The 19,760-nt window shown below is 37.1% G+C and overlaps 3 protein-coding genes across 4 annotated transcripts in view; 1 reads left to right on the top strand and 2 right to left on the bottom strand.

Moving 5' to 3' along the window:
• LOC102312157 (sodium channel protein type 2 subunit alpha) overlaps positions 1-19,760 on the bottom strand; it is a 91,136-nt gene that overhangs the window by 27,322 nt on the left and 44,054 nt on the right. The gene's annotated exons all lie outside the window — the stretch shown is intronic.
• On the top strand, positions 681-6,109 carry slc38a11 (solute carrier family 38 member 11). 2 transcript variants are annotated; one of them, XM_005918194.3, is made up of 12 exons: positions 681-810; positions 917-1,037; positions 1,514-1,588; positions 1,710-1,844; positions 1,996-2,061; positions 2,155-2,261; positions 2,356-2,435; positions 2,603-2,673; positions 3,449-3,610; positions 3,703-3,815; positions 4,084-4,215; positions 4,304-6,109. In XM_005918194.3, the coding sequence occupies exons 1-12, from the start codon at positions 799-801 to the stop codon at positions 4,541-4,543; spliced, it is 1,314 nt and encodes a 437-aa protein (XP_005918256.1). In that variant the 5' UTR covers positions 681-798; the 3' UTR covers positions 4,544-6,109. The 2 variants fall into 2 exon arrangements, with proteins under 2 accessions (XP_005918256.1, XP_005918258.1); XM_005918196.3 differs by lacking the exon at positions 1,710-1,844.
• Positions 9,153-19,760, bottom strand: part of LOC102311119 (sodium channel protein type 2 subunit alpha) — a 40,145-nt gene continuing 29,537 nt past the window's right edge. Inside the window, exons 17-26 of the mRNA XM_042219216.1 lie at positions 19,433-19,565; positions 19,169-19,323; positions 18,739-18,912; positions 18,530-18,652; positions 15,186-15,461; positions 15,051-15,107; positions 14,164-14,301; positions 13,968-14,072; positions 13,593-13,863; positions 9,153-13,496 (exon numbers count right to left, since the gene is read on the bottom strand). Of these exons, the coding sequence (XP_042075150.1) occupies positions 12,451-13,496; positions 13,593-13,863; positions 13,968-14,072; positions 14,164-14,301; positions 15,051-15,107; positions 15,186-15,461; positions 18,530-18,652; positions 18,739-18,912; positions 19,169-19,323; positions 19,433-19,565 (2,478 nt within the window). The 3' untranslated portion in view covers positions 9,153-12,450. The remainder of the gene's footprint in view (positions 13,497-13,592; positions 13,864-13,967; positions 14,073-14,163; positions 14,302-15,050; positions 15,108-15,185; positions 15,462-18,529; positions 18,653-18,738; positions 18,913-19,168; positions 19,324-19,432; positions 19,566-19,760) is intronic.

Genomic DNA, 19,760 nt, shown 5'->3' with positions numbered 1-19,760 from the left:
TCTGATACCCTCTGCTGGATACATATAGTGGTATAGTATGGGGTGTTTCTAATGGCTGAATTGTGGTTAAAACGTGGACCTACACAAAACAAAGGAGAAATAAATGTTTTAATACAAAAAGTTGTTACTCGAAATTTGACACCTGCTTTTTTCATCCGACTTTCAACAATATTAAACTCGTTATTCCTGTTTAATCTTGGAAATAAGTAATTAAATAAATAAATAAATACGGGTACCAGTTATCGTTACGAGCACATTTTCCTTTACGTCTGATTCTGCTGTGGTAGCCTCAGTATCGTTTGGGGGGGGGGGGGAGTTTAGCATATAAAAGAAATAAAGCGCCTGATCTCATATTTTTAACCCACAACGTGAGACAAACACGTACTGTACAGTATATCTTTTTTTTCTCAACAACGGGAGCTTTAACAGAGCCTTTAATCCTTTAATAAATCCTTTAATTCGCAATTTCCTTGCATGCGTCCAAACATATTTCGGCACAAGTGTCAAAGTGCAAACTACTCCTCCCCTAAGAACTGAGTTACCGTAGGTTTGGCTCATTGACAAAATTAATATAACTGAATCCCCCCCTATTCTGCATCACTGCATTTCCTACGCTTAATTTGCAGCGTATTCCAACGACCGACCCAGGGCGCTGTTGAGTTATTTTCGTTTTTGCTTTGAATCGAGTAACTGAAACAGAGGGGCGTTTTTACAAACTTCACCCACAAATATGTGAGAGTTAACTGCTAAACAGACAGAAGCGAGAATGAGACGACTGACAACAACAGGTGTTCAAAAATGGCTCAGCAGGTATGTCTAAAATGATGCTTGCAGGATTTTAATAGCAGGCTAAAGTCTTTCTTATTAACTGATTTTCTCTTCTTCGTCTTTTTCTTCATTTAAAAATTCATTTCAGTTAAACTCTGAAGAAGGGACCACATTAATTCCTCTACAAAAAGATGCCAGAAAGTCGCGAAGTTCAATGATATCTGCATCTTTTAATTTTATCAATTCTATTATAGGATCTGGAATAATAGGTAAATATTTAATTGGGTTGCCTTTAGCTTTTATCACACTAACTAAATTACATGCAAACAGTTACTTGGATGATAACCTTTGAAAGACTTCAAACTGTTATTTCTGTAAAAATATTGTTGAATAATCAGTTAGTTTTGCTCATTTCAGTGTAACAAGGAGAAGCTTTCATACTGTTCAAGCCCCACAGCTGTATCATATGACAAGCGCCTGTTGCCCTCTTTCATAAATTTAACTCTTTGTTATGCTTACACCATTAAAATAAGTAATAAAAAGACTGAAATGTGTTTGTTAAGAACTAGTGCAGATGTTGTGCTGCTTCTGTACTCTGCAGTTTTTGCTTTCTGGAGATTGTAAATTTAAATTATACACATTATCAGCTGCAGCAGTACATTTTCCTACTTATTTATTTACTTATTTATTTATTTATTTATTTATTTATTTATTTATTTATTTATTTATTTATTTATTTAACCAGGTTTACCATACGCATTGAACCAGGCAGGGCTTCCCTTTGGCCTTCTTCTTTTGATAGTTGTTGGATTCATCACAGGTAAGCCTACTAAAGATGTATTTTATTTTTTATCTTTATGGGGGAAAAACACACGAAACATGAGTCAAAACAAAAGCAACCAATACAAATAACATATTTTTTACTTTGTCTTTCATGGAAGATTACTCAATCATTCTACTTATAAAAGGAGGAAACCTGTCAGGGACAAACAGTTATCAGTCACTTGTACACAGCACATTTGGTTTCCCTGGATTTGTAATTTTATCTGGACTGCAGTTTCTTTATCCTTTCATTGGTAAGTTCAGTATTAAATCAAGCCTTTTAGCATGTTCTGGCTAATGCTCTGAAAAGTATTTGTTTAGTGCAGTATTCCTGTTACTGTTCATCTATTGACTTTTGGTTAACAAAAATGAATTGCAATAATAAAATGAACTTTTCTCCTTCAGCGATGATCAGCTACAACATCACAATCGGTGACACACTGACCAAAGTCTTTCAAAGAATTCCTGGAGGTGTAGTGAAACATGAAATCTCTGCCTATAAATAAGAAAACGTGCAATAAATAAACACTGACATTTATTGTATTCACATTTATTATGTTACAGTTGGCCCAGATCACATACTCGCGGAGCGTCACTTTGTGATCATATTATCAACTGTTGTTTTCACGTTCCCCCTCTCGCTTTATCGAAACATAGAGCGACTTGGGAAGGTAAGTCTGGTTTTTCTATAGCATCCAGCGCATTGTGGTGATGTTAAAGCAGCTTATAAAAAGCAGCTTATAAAATATTCACATGTGTTACCAGGTGTCCTTCCTGTCAATGGTGCTGACAGTTATCATCCTCATCATTGTAATCATCAGAGCAGCTACCTTTGGACCCCAAATGTATGAATGAATACTCTATAGTTTGCTAATCCACGTAGATTTTTGCTTTATTGCACTTGTGTGTGAAACATGGGGTTCTTTTTAAAATCACCTATTTATCAATTTTACAGACAAACTGATGTATGTTTGTGTTCTTTGATGACTGAATATATAAATGTACCCTCTAGCCTCCCCACAGATGATGCATGGGCATTTGCAAAGTGGAATGCGATTCAGGCAGTAGGTGTAATGTCTTTTGGTGAGTTTGTGTGCATTGAGCTTCTACTGATATTGTACATCTCTAGAACACTTTTAGTAGTACTGTATGTTACCACAAGACAAGAAAAGAAAATAGTACAATAAAAGCACAGCATGCACACCAGCCTTATGACATCAGGAATTTCATGAAAGAGTGTGTCATTTGCTTAACACCAACATGAGTTTGATTGGTGGTTGAGACTTTTTTCAGGAAGTGTTAGAGACCAAACAAGTTAAGGCTTATAGATAATGGACTAATTATGAAACCGGAAACATGATGGCTTATTGCTGACTATCTTCTTGCAACATTTTTTTTTCCTTTTGTAAAATTGTTGGTCATTAGACCATTACATTACATGGCAATAACACTAAGTGATCCTCATGTATTTCCATGTTTTCCTGATCAAAAGGGACCAAAATGTATTAACTAAGCCATTACTGCTTATTCATCAGTATCCAAGTGCTAAGGCTCAGAATTTCAAAATCCATCATAGCTCTGACCTGCAACCCAGCTTTACTGTAAGAAGATCAAGCCTATTATTTTGAGACACTCAGCCACAAAAGAAAAAAAAATGCTGTTACTGGAAAGCTGCATTCTTGTCAGCCTCTTTTGATGTTTTTTTTAATATGCTGGAAAGCTAGGACAAGTAAAAGTGTAACATAAATAATATGCTCAGTTTACCATTAATACCACATGTGTGAAACACCTCAAACTGTTCTTCAGCGTGGTTCTTTGTCAGCTGAACTTCAATATTCTGCTCTGTTTTTGTCCTTAGCCTTCATATGCCACCACAACAGCTTTCTTATCTATGGCTCACTGGAGCAGCCCACTCTTGCTAACTGGTCTCAAGTCACTCACATCTCCGTAGGCTCAGCACTAATAATCAGTGCTGGATTTGCCGTTGCTGGCTACACAACTTTCACTGGCTACACACAAGGTACCATGTAGTACATAATGTATAGCAGGTGTCTGTGCAATTTAAATGCCACAAAAACATGTTTAATTATATCAGAATTTATGCTTTTTTAGGAGACATATTTGAGAACTACTGTAGAAATGATAACCTGGCAACATTTGGTCGCTTCTGTTTTGGCATCAGTATAATAACGACATTCCCACTGGAGTGCTTTGTGACACGAGAAGTAAGTAATACTATTTGACAGGCCAATCAGAAAAAAATAACTGTTAAATGATTACATGTGTGGGGAAGTGATAGTCTAACGGTTTTAGACTTTGCATTCAAATGCTCCAGCAAGACTTCTCAAATAAAAAGACTACAGCAACGTCTTTTAAATACTTCAGGAGCTTCCTGAGTGTAATTTTGTTTTAGTTTTTAAAAAGTCTTTTAACAGCTGTAGAAAATGCATATATATTTAAATATATTCATTTTCTCACAAATGTATTTTTCAGGTAGTATCTAATGTCATTTGCAGCCGAGATCTTTCAAAAACTAAACATGCAGCCATAACCATGCTCATAGTTGCAGTCTGCACATCAGTATCTTTGGCCTATGACTGTCTAGGAGTTGTTTTGGAACTGAATGTAAGTCTGCACTGACATAAAATTATTTATTTAGGTATGCTAATTCATTCTTCTCTTTATCTTACTGATATTATCTTCTTCCATCCAGGGTGCTCTGAGTGCCACACCCCTGATCTTCATCATCCCATCGGCCTGCTTCCTTAAGCTTTCCTCTGGCCGCTGGTTCGATGGTGAAAACGTGATACCCGCAGCGTTAATAATAATCGGCTTGTTCATCATGATCACTGGTTTGATCATGACTGGCATCTACCCACAAGGCTGTTCACATGGAGTGGAGATGTTCTACTGTGCAGATGCCAATGCCTCTAGCACTGTACCACCTGTATGAAAATAATGTGTCAAATATTTAGATGTCTTAAAAAAAACAACTTTTTTGTTTCCCTAATGTATACGGACAAACTTTCCTCAATTCTGTTATATGTTTATTGGCTGCTAGGTTATTGGTGCTTTGCCTCATATTTCAGACTGTAGGGTGGAAGAGGAAGGGCCCTCCATTAACATGAATTTACATTTTAGTGAAAAATCAGGTTATATAGTTTTTTCAAACTTTTGTCATAAAAAGAAAAAAAAACTTTAAGGGAGAATTTTTAATGGTGGCCACAACCTAGGTGGCCGACTGTTGTTCTTGGGAATACTCATCATGGATGAGTGTGATATTAAGGTATTCAAATCCTTTTAGTTTTACTTTATTCTAATAAATTAATTTAAGTTATCATTATTATTGTGATTCTTTTAGACTACAGACTTTTCTTGGTACTTGTATTTATTATATACATGGAAGGGAAATTGTTGGCTTCCGCATATTCCCGCATGATGTCGGTGTAGACAAATAAAGCGTTTATTAAAAGGAAGTAAAAAACAACAACAACAAGGCTTCTTGTGTCTTTTGGCGGACTGCGCTTTATTTCACTAAATGGACACAGTCGCTTGTGGATTTTATTTATAAGTGGTTGAGCTAAGTTGTTACTTTACGTGGTAATGTCAAGTTGTCAGTTTACTCGAATACGCTAGCGTTATATTCTGAAAGCCACATTAGTACTAGGGAGCAAATGAGAGAAACGCCCCGTTTTTGCGCTTCAGTGTTGCGATGCAGCGTCAGAGATGTACGCAGAAAAGTTGACGGAGTTGTGCACTGTATCAATAGACACACATATATGACTGCATGTAGTTCATAGGGAGGGAGGGGGGAGGATAAACTACTCTAGGATGGACTGCAAAACGGAGTTATGGATCATTTATCAAGACAGTAGGACTCCACAACCAAGGTTAACTTTTTTTTTAATACTGATGGAAGTTTGAAGCTGCTTAGAAAACCAGCAAGGCGTGATCAGTAAAAGGTTTAATTACAATGCATCTCTTTGTTGCTGTTTTTGCAAATGGTGCATGGATTAAGTTTGTTGATTTGATATTCTGTAATACAAATGTTTTTTTTTTCTGTCCAAATTGCAGTTAAAGATGCTGTTAAGACATTATAGGACAAAATTTCATATCAGCTTTTGGTTTATAGCCTTGGAGATGGCGTCAGCTGCTTGTAATCCAGTGGTTGGAATCATAAAAATTAGCTTTTTATAGTTGGTCTTTATATTCTTGGCATTCAGAGGCCATCTCATGAGATTTTCAGATTGAAATTCGAGGTGAGATGGAGAATTTGAGTATATGACAGTTTCCAATTCAGTCTTCCACAATAGCTGTACAAAGTTTCAAGTCCTGACTTCAAGTCCCGCTGTAATTTCTCCATTTGTTAAAATAGCATTCAGGCACATAATTCTCAAAAAAACAAAACAAAAAAACAAACAAGACAAAATACACCAAAACAAAACACAGCTCTCTCAGTCTGAATTTTATTCATATTCCATAAGTATTGTGTCATCTGAGATCACAGCCACACTCCTTGACAATAGAGAGTAGCAGACTACCTATATCTTTCTGTGGTTTGAGTATTATTTGGAAAAATAAATTAAATTACTTTATAACCTGCTGGGGTGTGGATGAAGACATGTTTCTTTTTTCTGGCTTTTTATATTTGGGGAGACTTAAGCGACTGCCTCTCACTTTTTCAAACTCAGTCATATGTGAAGATTTATGTAACCCTCAGAACTGTGTTATTTGTTATCGAAATCCTAACCATGCCAGAATGATCAGGCTGACTGTTTTCAAGCACAGTTGTTGCTAACACATACACGTATACTATTTAACGATAAGCATAATTTTTTTCTTGCTTCAGTCTTCTATAAGCAATTAAATAACGCATTTAAGAAAAAAAAGTATTTCTAACTGTAACCATCACTATTCTGTCATTGAATGATACTGCTAACTGTCCAGAAATGTCATGCTGCTATCAGAAATCCCACACAGATTCTCTGTGCTCAAAAGGCAAAATTTTGGGTATTATTTAACAATATCCACCAAGCAGATGCAATACAGGATAAGAAAAATGAGCATTAAGGCCTAGCAAGCTGTTACTGATAGTGAGCTATGGTGTGTTTTAATACTGGGCTGGATGTTTTGAGACTGAAGAAGCTAAACTAGAGAAAATGGTCTTCAATTCAACTAAATTCAGTTTTATTCATGTAAAGCACTTTCATTAAGAAAATTTTGAGAAAGCATGGTTGTGTGGTGATTAGCACTGTTGCCTCACAGCAAGAAGGTTGATCCCACCACTCAGCTATATCAAATTTGTGGTTGATCCCACCACCTAGCCTAGCCCCCACAACCCTGACAAGGATGGACTTTCATAAAGGCATCTAGTTTACTGAACTGTATCCGGCCACTGCTGTAATCCATTATTGTAAATGTAAATGTTATTAAGACATGATCAGATGGTTTTTAGGGAACACTATTAAATGTTCAGTTTCTGTACTATATAACAGAAGAAGATCCAGAGTGTGATTAAAGTTTAGGTGGAGTTTTTTTTTTAGAAAAGTTAATTGAGTCCAATAATAGATTAAATGCTGCTATGAGGATGTTACTTTCAGCATCTATATGGGTTAAAATCATCTTCAATTATTATTTTATCTGAAATCAGAAATCAGATGGATTTTGAGTTTTCCAATTAGGGTGGACAAGACCAAGAGTTAGTCTTTCAAATCAATTAAAACTCTGTTTGAGTCTATGGTTGATTAATTGTTGAGGTTGTGGGTCTTCATCCTCATCATTGAAAGAGTGTTCACGTTACATCCAAGATGAACAGAATCAATTTTTTGGGATTTCCTTACCTGGATGATTGAGCATGCATCAAGACCTTTGAGCTCAGAGGTTGTAGTAATTGCTCAATTTTTTTTCTGGAGTATCAATTTTTCCTTGTCTTCCCTCCACTATCTCCACCATTTCTGTCTCCTGTCATGTCCCAATATCGGTCTGGTGTCTGTGTGTCCTGTTGGTGTTGCTGTTAGTGTCGCTATCTGGTTTCCCTGTTATTTGTGTCAAATTTATATCTATTAGTAACTTTCTGTTTTATTTTAATAGTCCCTTATCTCGTGTGCGTTACTCCTCCGCCTGTGCTTCAAGGATTCTGGTAATTTGCATGACTTGGGGGTGTTGACTTATTGATTTATTCTATGAAGAATAAATTGATTTATTCTATTTATTCTAATAATTGATTTATTCTATGAAGCAGAATAAATCATTTAACCAAATAATAAATAATGGATTAACAGGGACTTAGAGGAGAGAGACCTCATTTTTAATAATACACATTTAGTTATTTTATTCTTTGGGAAACCTGAGGATGCTATATTGTATATTTACATTGTGTTTTTGTGATTTGTATTTTCTTGAATATTTTTTGATATGTTTAAATTGGGTTTTTTTGCTTATTTTTGGTTTGGTTTTTTGGTGGTCTGGGAGCAGAGGGATAACAGGAAGAGAAAAGCTGAAGAGAGGCATCTCTGGTTCATCCAGGAAACAGAAGAATGACTTGTCTTTGTTACCAGACTGATTCCAATGCAATAACTGTATGTACCAGTGAAACCTTTCAGTAAATATTCATGTATGTTTTTTTTTTGTCCTTAAACACCTCATGATTGTCTATTTATACAACACTGAAGTTCAAACTAGCCTGTTTAACTTTTACAGTAGTGTGTAGATCCTGCCTGTATATTGGCTATCCTGTCGTTAAGTCTGACGTCACTAGCCGTGTCTGGGCCTAAACTACGCTGCAGGTCCATATATCAAACAATCACTATTGCATTACTGAGAGTTGAAAAACTGTCTAAAGTCTTTCATCTTTAATAAAATGATCAGCGTTCTGCTCTACCAGGTGTAACAATTGAGTTTAACATCCAGGCATCCATGAAAACGGAGTTTATGACATTTAACGGAGTTAGAAGTTAGCAGGAAGTTAGCTCGCTAGCTTCTATCTAAATACAATATAGCATGTCCTGACTGCGGGGTTTTGGAAACAATATTAAAACGTACAGCTCTGTTATCACTTCCAACATAAATGAAGACAGAAAACTAAACAGCAGTGACGTTTGTAGGGTTACTGAAGTTTGGCTAGCTGGTATATAATGATGTGCTACGTGAGCGACACAGCTATGTTAGCATAATATAAACAAGCTAACTTTTTTTCCACTCGATAAAAGTTAACGTGAGTGTTCTCGGTGGTCAGGAACAAATGTAATTACATGGCAGGATGCTGTAAAAGGACCAAACTTCAGCCAGGAGAACAACTGAGATAATCCATCCACAATACGAGGTTAGTCATTGCATGGGCTGGGCTGTAGTTACATCCTAAGGTTTTAAAAACTGAGCTTAAATAAATGATTAGCGGTAATAAAAGCCGAGGGAGGTCAACAGTGATCACTGACTGTTTTAGGAGCTTTGTGAGATTAAATAGAAGCAAATACAAAACATTAAACATGTTAACAACACAAAAGCCATATTAAACGCAGACTACTTTAGGCCCAGAAGTAGGATTCGTCACATCATCACCTAACTACCGGATAGCGCTTCTTTGTGTCTGTTATACTACAGTTAGACCACTCCCACTCTCAGCCTGTGTAACATTAAAAATGAACTTGTATAAATTAGGCCTTTGTGCATTCTTAATAGAAACTTTTACAAGTTTTCCATCAACATTCAGACATTTTATGTAACAGAAAAATGGACTGCCTTGATTTATGTGACCTGCATTATCAGTCTTGTTTTATGAGATACAGAAAATCCCAACAAATCCCAACAAGCATGAGTTTAGTTTAATAAGCTGCTTACACAGTTATTTGCCAGTGACAGACTTAAACTGGTACTAGGACAACAAAAAGCAGGTATAAAATGGGAAAGTTGCATACCTTGTCAAATTACTCTAATGTGCACTATTACTATGCATATGTTTGTCATGTACCCATGCGTACTCCTATTGAAGCACCGGTTCCGGTGTTTAATTTTGTCTAATGTCAGACTGCTAGAGTGAACTAATATTGTAGTAAAGCTTATCATCTTCTAACATACATTGTACCAACTTACTGAACCACAGCATGACACAAACAAGCATGTAAACAGTTTCAGTGAGGGCATTCACACTGACCAGAATGTTGACATTTTATGTGGTTCGTCCAGCTGCAGTGAATGCTTTTGTAAAAACTGCAGTTAAACACATTTACTTCATAATGTATAGAGCCTTTAATGGTAAAATGTATACATGTTTAGCAATAGTCTAAATTTTAGATAGCTGAAACACAGGAATGTCAACAATTTAAAAAATGATCTAACAATTTGCAAAGTATTTTTCTAGGGTTTCAAAGATAATCAACAAACTCGGCTTGGATTAGTTTTTTTACTACAAGGAAAGTTTCTGTAACGTGTAAAAAAAACCAGCCTCCTCATGACATTTTTGCACCTGATGGACTGGGACAAATCTTGGCATGCACTCTGCCATGCATAATCATACTGTGCCATTAGTTTTCTTTTAAAGTAGTGATTTTTGGTGGAAAGCCTATACCTGAAGATAGAACCATTTTGAAAGAGTAAAAAAAAGAAAAATAAATATAGAAAGAAAATTAACCAAATCATGATTTTTATTTAGTGATAACATACAACCTTTTTTCCCTGCTTGAGTAATATAACAGTCAGTGGTATAACAACAATTGGAGAAAATTATTTAGAATTTCAGGAGCAGAGTCACACCTGAAATACGCCCTTTCTGGTTCTTTGGCTATATATGACCCTCCTGTACTACAAGCTGTTTATTCTCATTTTTGTTTGATATGTGGAGCACCTTCACATCCTGCTTTACCTTATATCATCCCAGTCCAAAATAGCTCACAGCTCATAAGCTGCACATCTGGTCACACCTTAGCTCCTTAGCTCCAGCCGCTCCTCCAAAAATTCAAACCCACACAATCTCTTGCGAGCATTCATTTGCCACCTGGCATAGATAGTAAGGGTAGACTCGTCTTTCAACTAGGAGACTGCACAGTTTGCAATAATTTCAATGACTTCACAAGTTCTATGTCTGTGCCGCTACCTGGACTCCTACTCATTCTACAGACACCGTCATTCCTGCCCAGCATGCCCACACAACCCCACTGACCCTCAACATCGTCTGGTTCCAGGTTTCTCTGGCCATGGGAAAACCCAGTGGCATTAATTTCCTCCTTGAGTGGGTTGAGCATTTTCTTGCTCCTCTTGTAAACAAATAGCTACCCCCCCTCCCCCCCCCTTTTTTTAGGACACCTGAACTTTACCCTGTGCATAACTCCTCAAGGCCTCCCTTCATTTCTCACTTTCATCATTTCAATTTTTGACACAATCATTCTGGATAGCTTGTCCAAGCTGAAATTTGGTTCTGGCAATATCTGCTAGCCATCTCAATTGGCATCATTTTCTTATATGATTATCAGCTTTCCCACTTGACGACATTTAGCTCTACCCCTTCTCCTAGTTCTCTGGGTTATCATAGATGTTATCATGGGGTTGTCATGGAAGGTGGTTCTCCAGTAATTGTTCTTCCAAATTCAACCAGTGTTTACAAAACTGCTTATTGTCACCTTGATTATTTTACGAAATCTACACAGTAGTCATCAGTGCCTAATGCAAAATGAAGTAAACTACCCAGCCAGGTAATCCCGATTTCATATTCTATTTCAAGATAGACTCACCCCTAAGGATTTACTAGCCTTTGATCCATTACTTTCAACTTTAAGTTCTCTCATCATCGGGAATACTTCGGATCTCTTCTCCAGTTATTCTTTCTGCATTTCTGCCATTAGATCCACTTCAGTCAGTGAAATCACAAATCACCAGTTTGAGGTCATGAGGTCAATCTACCAATCATATATTTGCAACCATCTTTGACATTTGCAACACACATTTTCATCACTGCTTCCTGGAGATTCCTTCTTTGGGGATCTGCCTAGCCCAGGAGCTGCAGCCAGTCTCTTCTGGGGCCTTCCCCAAGCAGCAGCCTCAATTGATTTCCACTAGAAATGCTGTCATATCTAAATGAGGATGCAGTCCCAGCTAGTGAATTGGAGATAATTTATCTGCATTTTGAAGTGGGGACAAACACTCCCCTTCTAGTTCTCTGTATACGACTATATATGCCCTGCACTACAAGCTGTTTGTAGTGCATCATCATCATTCGTCTCTCATTATTACATTGGGAAATGCCTGGCTGGAAAGCCACCATTCTTCTCTGAAGCCTTCCCCAAACCTTAGCCTTAACTGTTGCTCTGCCATCTGCAATTATCTATTGGGAATGCTGTCAGACCTAAGTCAGGATCCATTTAGGTTAGTCAGGTCACAGCTAGTGAATTAAAGACACCAGGTAGCAAAATTAGCTTCAATACAAGTTAAAGGATTAACTTATATGCGTTTCATAACACTTTAAGTAATGATGCCCATCCTTAGCAGACATAAGGGGTCCTTGCTCCTTAATCCTTCCAAGTGAGTCATACTATAGCCTAAATGACACTTGTCTATTCTCTAAGATAAAAACAATTACAGTCAGTTTGAAATAGCAGATATCCATATTAAAAAAGAGACTCCAGTGGATATCATGATCACTGTGAAAGGTTGTAAACATTTTGCATTCACTACAGTGTCTTTGGTGTAGCACAGATTTCCTTTTATACATCTTGTTCTTTGACATCTTTGTTCACAAATTCCTTTTCACTTTTGTCTTTTTCCTATTTGTTTTTTCTATTTGTTATTTCTATTTTCTATTTTTATTTCTACATGAACGCTGAGAGGCCGCAGAAAGTGTCAGTTTGCTTGTATCGGCACTGGAAGTTTTTCTTAAAGTTTGTCTGTGTCATCCTTTTCCATGTTAATGAGCTTTTCATCCTTTTGATTGTTATTACTTGATGTCTCATGGAGTCTTGTGTCTTTTCTTAGACTTTCCCGTACATACTTCCGAAATGCTCTCTGGATCACAACAACTGAAACAGCCTCCTGTTTGCGCCGGATGGTGGTACTGATGGGTTCGTAGGACACCTTTGAAAGATTCGAAGCCATGAAACGCTCTTCCATTTGCTCCTTTAGAATGTCCATTTCTCCACCCTCACCTAGAACACGCTTTGTGAATGCAAACAGGATGTCTAGGCAGTGAATGCGGTCACCACTCACAATCGGTAAGTCCATAGAGATCAGGTCAAACTTGTTAGGCTTGGCTATGCGCAATGGTGGTTCCAGATTATCTGCAAATTCTGAAAGCATTTTATACTCAATGAACTGTGTTGCATGAGGATCAAACCTTTCCCAGACCTCATAAAACATTTCAAAATCATCCTCACTCAGTGGGTCAGCGCTCTCTTCAGTAGCTACACCAAAGTTTTCCAGGATGACTGCAATGTACATATTCACCACAATAAGGAAAGAGATAATGATATAGCTCACAAAGAAAGTAATTCCCACTGTAGGATTTCCACAGTTTCCTTTAAAAGTACTACCAGGATTCTCCATCTCAGGGTCACAGTCATCTCCATTTTTGTTGAGAATGGGATATAGTAGGGTATCCCATCCACCTGAGGTGGTGATTTGGAACAGACAGATCATGCTGTTTGCAAAAGTCTCAAAATTGAAAAGATCATCAATACCTCTTTCCTTCTTGACATATGCAAAGTTTGACATGCCAATGATGGCATAGATGAACATCACCAAGAAGAGCAAGAGACCAATGTTGAACAAGGCAGGAAGTGACATCATCAAGGCAAACAAGAGTGTGCGGATTCTTTTGGCTTTTTTAACAAGGCGGAGGATGCGGCCAATCCGTGCCAGTCGGATGACTCTGAACAAGGTTGGTGAAAGAAAGTATTTTTCTATTATCTCAGTAAGAAACAAACCTAAAGAAAGAAATGAAATGATTAAACACTGGATGACAGATTACTGCAATATTAAAAACTTGTCAGAGAGAAACTGTAAATGAAGGTGAGTCATACCGATGATTGACAGAATAACAACGATGAAATCAAATATATTCCAGCCATTCATGAAAAAGTAGTGCCGGAGCGAGACCATCTTCAATAAGCACTCTCCAGTGAAGACGACAATGAATACCACATTTATATAGTAGAGAACCTTTTTCTTGTAGTCTGATTGTTCAGCAGTTTCCATCATCATAGCAATCATATTAAGTGATATTAGAACCATAATCACAATGTCAAAAGATTTCTTGGTTGTAAAATCAAAAATATATCCTAGAATCTTGTTCTGAAACAGATAGACATGGGTAAAATAAACAAGAATATATTTTAGAAGAAAAACAATAAAATTTTAAATTCATATTGAATCCAGTCAAAGTTTCACTCGCATACTGATGGTCTAGGGATCGGTTTTTGTGGTTTCTTTGATGCCAGTTTTTTCATGGCATTGTAGTATTTCTTTTGTTCTTCAGTCATAAAGATGTCTTGACCTCCTAAGTAAAGAAAACATGATAGGCACATTAAATCGCTTAAATCAAAAAAAGAGAAAATACCAATTCTTCTTTTTACAAAGAGGTTTGATACTTATCTTTTTCCTTTGCTGATTGAAGTTGTCAATAACAACACCAGTGAAAAGATTAAGTGTGAAAAATGCTCCAAATATGATGAAAACAACAAAATAACAGTACATATATAGGTTGACCTCATAGTCTGGTTGTTCTTCTGGCTACAATGATAACAAAAAAACAAGACATTAAAAAAGAGACGTCCTTTAGATTACTGTTCTGGCCAAGCGGATGTGTGCCTTAAGTGATTTAATTTTACAGAAAACTCTGCCTTGGTGGTATTTGTTTACTTAGCACTGTGTGTACAGTGCATAAAATATCCTGTCTTCCTAGTCCCTGTCAGTATCTGTCAAAAACTTGAGCTGCAGCATTTTGAATCAACTAAAGGCTTTTCAGGGAGTTTTTAGAACATCCTAATGATAATAAATTACAGTGGTACATCCTAGAGGTAATGACTGCATAAACTAGTTTTGGATGTTTCTAATTTTTAGAGATATTGCGCAAATGAAAAAAAGCAGTCCTACATATTTGTTTAATATGTGCATTACCTGGCCAAAAATGACTTCAAGATTCCTCACAATGTTATTGGAGGCCTCCGTAATGCCATCCAGAGTTAACATTTGGTTAGACACCATATTTCTAAGATTATTAGGGCCGTAGAATAACCTGTTTTATCTGAATTTAGAAGCAGGAAATTACAGTAGAGGTCATCCAGATCTTTAAGATAAAGCTAACTCTTGCTCATGTTAGACCAACCCTTCACTTCAAAAAATATATTTTACATTGTTACAAATTTTTCATCAGAAATGTGTCACTGCCTCAGCAAAAGAAAGTCTAATATGATTTTAATAAAACATTGACATTTTACAGGGGTTAAAGCATTTATATGGTGAGATATAAAAATAACCACCTTGGTTTGAGAATCAACAGCGGCATACATGATGTCCATCCAACCCTTAAATGTAGCCTATAGAAAAAAATACAGCAAGTGACAACGGTAGAAAAACATGTTCTTCTATTACAAAATTTGCAACAAAATACTTACTACTTGCAACAGTGCAAGGTAACCCATGCCAACATTATCAAAGTTGACCTTAAGATTCATCACTCGAGCGCTTCCATTTTCCATTTGCCGACAGTCTGTCATATTTTTCACTTCTGATACCAGGAAATTTTTATTTGTGGTTGTGTTGACACAATAGTAGAACTTTCCCGCAAATAAGTTGACTCCAATGATACTGAAGATCAGCCAGAAGATGAGGCATACCAGCAGCACATTGAAGATAGAGGGAATGGCTGCCATTAGGGAATTGACAACCACCTGCACATCAATACACAAATCACATAACATATCTGTACAGCAGACAGAGATCACAGAATTCTAAACTGATGCATGATATTGTACACTGTGGTAATGGTTAAAAATAAATTAATAAATAAAAAAGGAAGAAAAAACACATTTTTAAGTGCCATTGCGTTGGGCTGCAACTAAAGTTTATTTTGGTAGTTGACAAATCTGCCAATTTTTCTTAGATTGGTCGAATAGTTAACGATTACTTTAATAACTCCTGTCTCCACTTTCTGTGAGCTAACCTCTTGTTGTAGGCTCCAGTACCTCACCTGCTCACGTCTGACAACCTGTGAATATTACCCTGCTGTCTTGTCCATTTATGTGGTATTGGTATATGACAAGTCAACAATAAAATTCCATGTAGATGAATTTTATTGTCGACATCATTGATGACGTGGGGCTGCACGGCATCAATGGGTTAGTGCGGTTAGCTAGTTAATGCATTGATGCCGTGCAGTCCCATGCACGGGGCAATCCGCGGTAACTCGATAAGGGAGATTTGTGATTACTCATCTTCATATGATAAGAACCACAAAGTGCTTCACAATAATATAAAACACATGTACATAAAACAACACAATCGAGTCTGCAGCACAACTCTAGTAGAAAGCCAGTCTGAGGTTTTGAGCTTTTAGCTGCTGTTTGAAAGAATAAATAAACTTTAAGATGGAGGCAAAGCAATCCACAACCTGGGGGCTGGTGTTCTAAAAGATCAATCTCCTCTGGTCTTAAAACTACTAACAGCCTTTGATGATCTCAGGCTTAAAAGTCAGTACTAAAATTTTGAGGTGAATTCTAAAATATACTGGAAGCCAGTGTAATGGGAATAAAACCGGTGTAATGTGCTCTCTATTTTTGTGTCTTTGTTAAGAGCTTTGCAGTGGAATTCTGGACTGATTGGAGACGGTTAGGATTCTTTTTGCTCAAACAAAGACAAAAGGCTGTTACAATAATCTAAGTGAGGTGAAATAAAAGCATGAATCAGTATTTCCAATTCAGATTTAGACATCAATGTAGTCCTTGTAATCCTTAGTTGAAAAAGGCAGTTACTAATTAGCTGTTTGAGAGTGTTACTCTAGCAACATCGCAGAATCAAAAATAACATCGAGGTACCTGAGGCTTGGCTGAACAGAGGAGCCAAGAGAACCAAGATGCTGCTTGATTACAGATATTTGGCTGTCGGGAGCAATAATTACCGTTTCTGACTTCTCTGAGTGCAGCCGCAAGTAGTTGTCACAAAGCCATTGTTCAATGGAAGCTAAACATTTTATTAAAGAGAACAACTTTTGGACTTCCATTGGCTTAAAAGAGCAGCAGAGCTGAATGTCATCAGTCTAGAAGTGATAAAACACATCAGGGAACTGCCTAATTATAAGTCCTAGAGGTAACATGCACAGGAGAAAAAGAATAGGTCCCAGAACTGAACCCTGCGGTACTCCACACGTCAGATGTGACATAAACTGATATGCACAAAAGTTAAAAGATCTATTGGAGAGGTATGACTGAAACCACTCCAGAGCCACAATTTTAGCTTAGAGATAAGCCTGTAATTCTTAAGCTGTGTTAGATTTGAACTGCTGTTTTTTAATATTGGCTCAACAACAGCATACTTACAGAACCTAGGCACCACACCTGTTAAAAGAGAGGTGTTGCATATCTCTACAACAGAGGGGCCAATGGCAGAGAGAACATTTTGAAAACAGTCCAGCAGGTAGAATGTCATATGGACAAGTGGTGATTTTCATTTTATCCAGCAGAAGTGAAAGATCATGGATGGTCATTGGGTTAAACACCGACAGTGAATGAAGGGGAGGTGGACCAGAGACACAAACAGATGGTATTGAAGGACAAACGCTCATTTGGACATTATTAACTTTATCCACAAACAAATTTAGAAAGTCATTACTGTCAGATACAGAAGACATGGCTACTGGGGGGACCATGGGGGAAACAACAGAGTTTATGGTTTCGAACAGTATCTTGGGATTTCTCTTGTTTGATGAGATTAGCTGAGAAAAAAATTCAGAAATTGATGACCTTACAGCCATTGCTAGGATTCATAAGAGAAAAAAATAGAGATAATGTTTTGAAAAAGAGAAAATATCCAGTGAGCCGAAGTTCTCTGGATAATGATGCCTTTTTGATGCTAAAGGTCAGAGAATGACCAGACTGCTTAGTTTACAGGTTAGCAATAGTAACTCAAATGACCAGTTTTTGTAAACAAGGTGAACAGAAGAGCATATTTTAACACACAACACATCCAACCTTGAAGCAGATGGGCTATAGAAGCTGAAGATTATATCAGATGCCACTACTTCAGTTAAACAAAGAAAACTGAGCAAGAATTCAAATTGGTTTACCAAAATTGGACTAAAGAAGACTGGATAAAGCTGCTGCGTTGAGTCTTGATTTTTGTTGTGACATTTGGATGATAGGACAAGAAGTTGAAAGCCTAGATTCATTCTTCCTTATACCAGTAGTTCAGTCTGGTGGTCGTAGTGCAAGGGTGTGGGGGATATTTTCTCGACAGACTTTAGGCTTCTCAGTACTGATTAATCGATCCATTCAATTAAGTATTGCCTAAATGCCGCAGCACACTTGAGTATTATAAGCAACCATGACCATTCCTTTATGTCCACACTGTATTCATCTTCTTGTGGCTGCTTCCAACGAGATAATGTCCCACAAACCTCAAATAATCTCAGACTGATCTACACAGTCACCATATCTAAATCCAACAGAGCAAGTTTTGGATGTGTTTGAACCATAGATTTGTATTCTGGATATGCAGCTAATAAATCTGCACCAACCGTGTGATTTTTATCGTGTCAGTATGGACCCAAAGTCTCAGAGGAATGTTTCCAGCACCTTGTTTAATCTATGACAAAGTGAATAAAGGCAGTTCTGAAGGCTAAAGAAGGCCCACCCAGAACTAGCAAAGTGTACCTATGAGATTTAGGTTGTAGTTTAGTGTACTGGATTAGTGGTAGATAGTTCAACGTGACTCTGAATGGATAGGTGGTTCCAACAGCTCTTACCCTTATGCCCTCAAAGCGTGACAGGGCTCTTAGTGGCCTTAGAGCTCGTAGGGTTCTCAAAGACTTCATGGGACCGAAATTATTAGCATCGAATGTGTTGGCTACTAGATCGGCAAGTGAGATCTGGAAAAAATACAATTACAAATACGTTATAAGCGGCAAAGATATATTAAACTGTGTGTTTCTGTCTAAGCAGCATTTCGATGTACATTAGCAATTAGGAAGTCCAACCAGCACCAGGCATTTGAGAAATATTTAGCAAATCCATATGCCATCCACTTCAGTAACATCTCCAGAATAAAAATGCAAGTGAAAATTTTGTCTGCAAACTCCAAAACTGTTTTAATAGTCTTCCTCTGCTCATTGTAGATATCTTCAAATGCCTAAATGTGTGGAAAAAGACAGGTAAGTGTAAATACAAATGGAAAGTGTATTAATGCCAAACATGCACATAATGAAATTTCCATTAAAAATATCAATAGTACTTTGCAGACAATATCTTAGGATTTGTTCCAAAACAGACGTGAGAACAGATCACTGAAAGAGACTGATTTAGTAATATTAAATGAAAAACGTTTTAAAAATGAACAGTTAAGAACTGCCTGATTAGATGCCAGATGTTTTTATGTAAATACTTACAAGGGCCCCACTGCTAAGCAGGATCATGAAGATGATAAAGCTCTCAAACCAGTTGTGCTCCACTATCTGATAACAGGTTTTTCGTAGTGTCCACCATATTTTCCCCCAGCCCACATCTACATTTACTTGACAGCAATGGAACGCCTGCACACAGACTGAAAAGAGACAATGGTTAGGATGGTTAGAAATGGTTAGAATGGTGTTTTAGACATGGAAAATGCACATTCAAATTAAAACTAAAGTTATAGCAGGTGTTAGTTTCACCAGCAGAGAAACAAGCATTAGGATCTATATCATCTTCTAATTCAAAGTCTGCAGAATTTCCTCTCTTTCCAGCTGGTACATCATCCACTGTGCTTGCATCTGAGCAGCTGAACTGTCCATCATCAATGATAATCTGTGGATGAAATCAATAGTGTAGATGAAAATCTTGGATGAGCTGATATAACAAAGCCATTGAGTAAGACTAGTTTCACAAAATGACAGATTGTTCTGTCATTTTAGTAGTAATTTTAAATAGTTGTACAAAAAACACCTGAGGAACTGGCTGCATTTTTAGGTAATTATTTGTATATGACTTTGCTATTTTCAC

The sequence above is a fragment of the Haplochromis burtoni genome, unplaced genomic scaffold (assembly GCF_018398535.1).
Source record: "Haplochromis burtoni strain Fernald_Lab_line unplaced genomic scaffold, NCSU_Asbu1 Contig_29, whole genome shotgun sequence".
NCBI classification, from domain to species: domain Eukaryota; kingdom Metazoa; phylum Chordata; class Actinopteri; order Cichliformes; family Cichlidae; genus Haplochromis; species Haplochromis burtoni.
The sequence above is the reverse complement of the archived record's forward strand: the minus strand, read 5'-3'. Positions and strand labels throughout refer to the sequence as shown.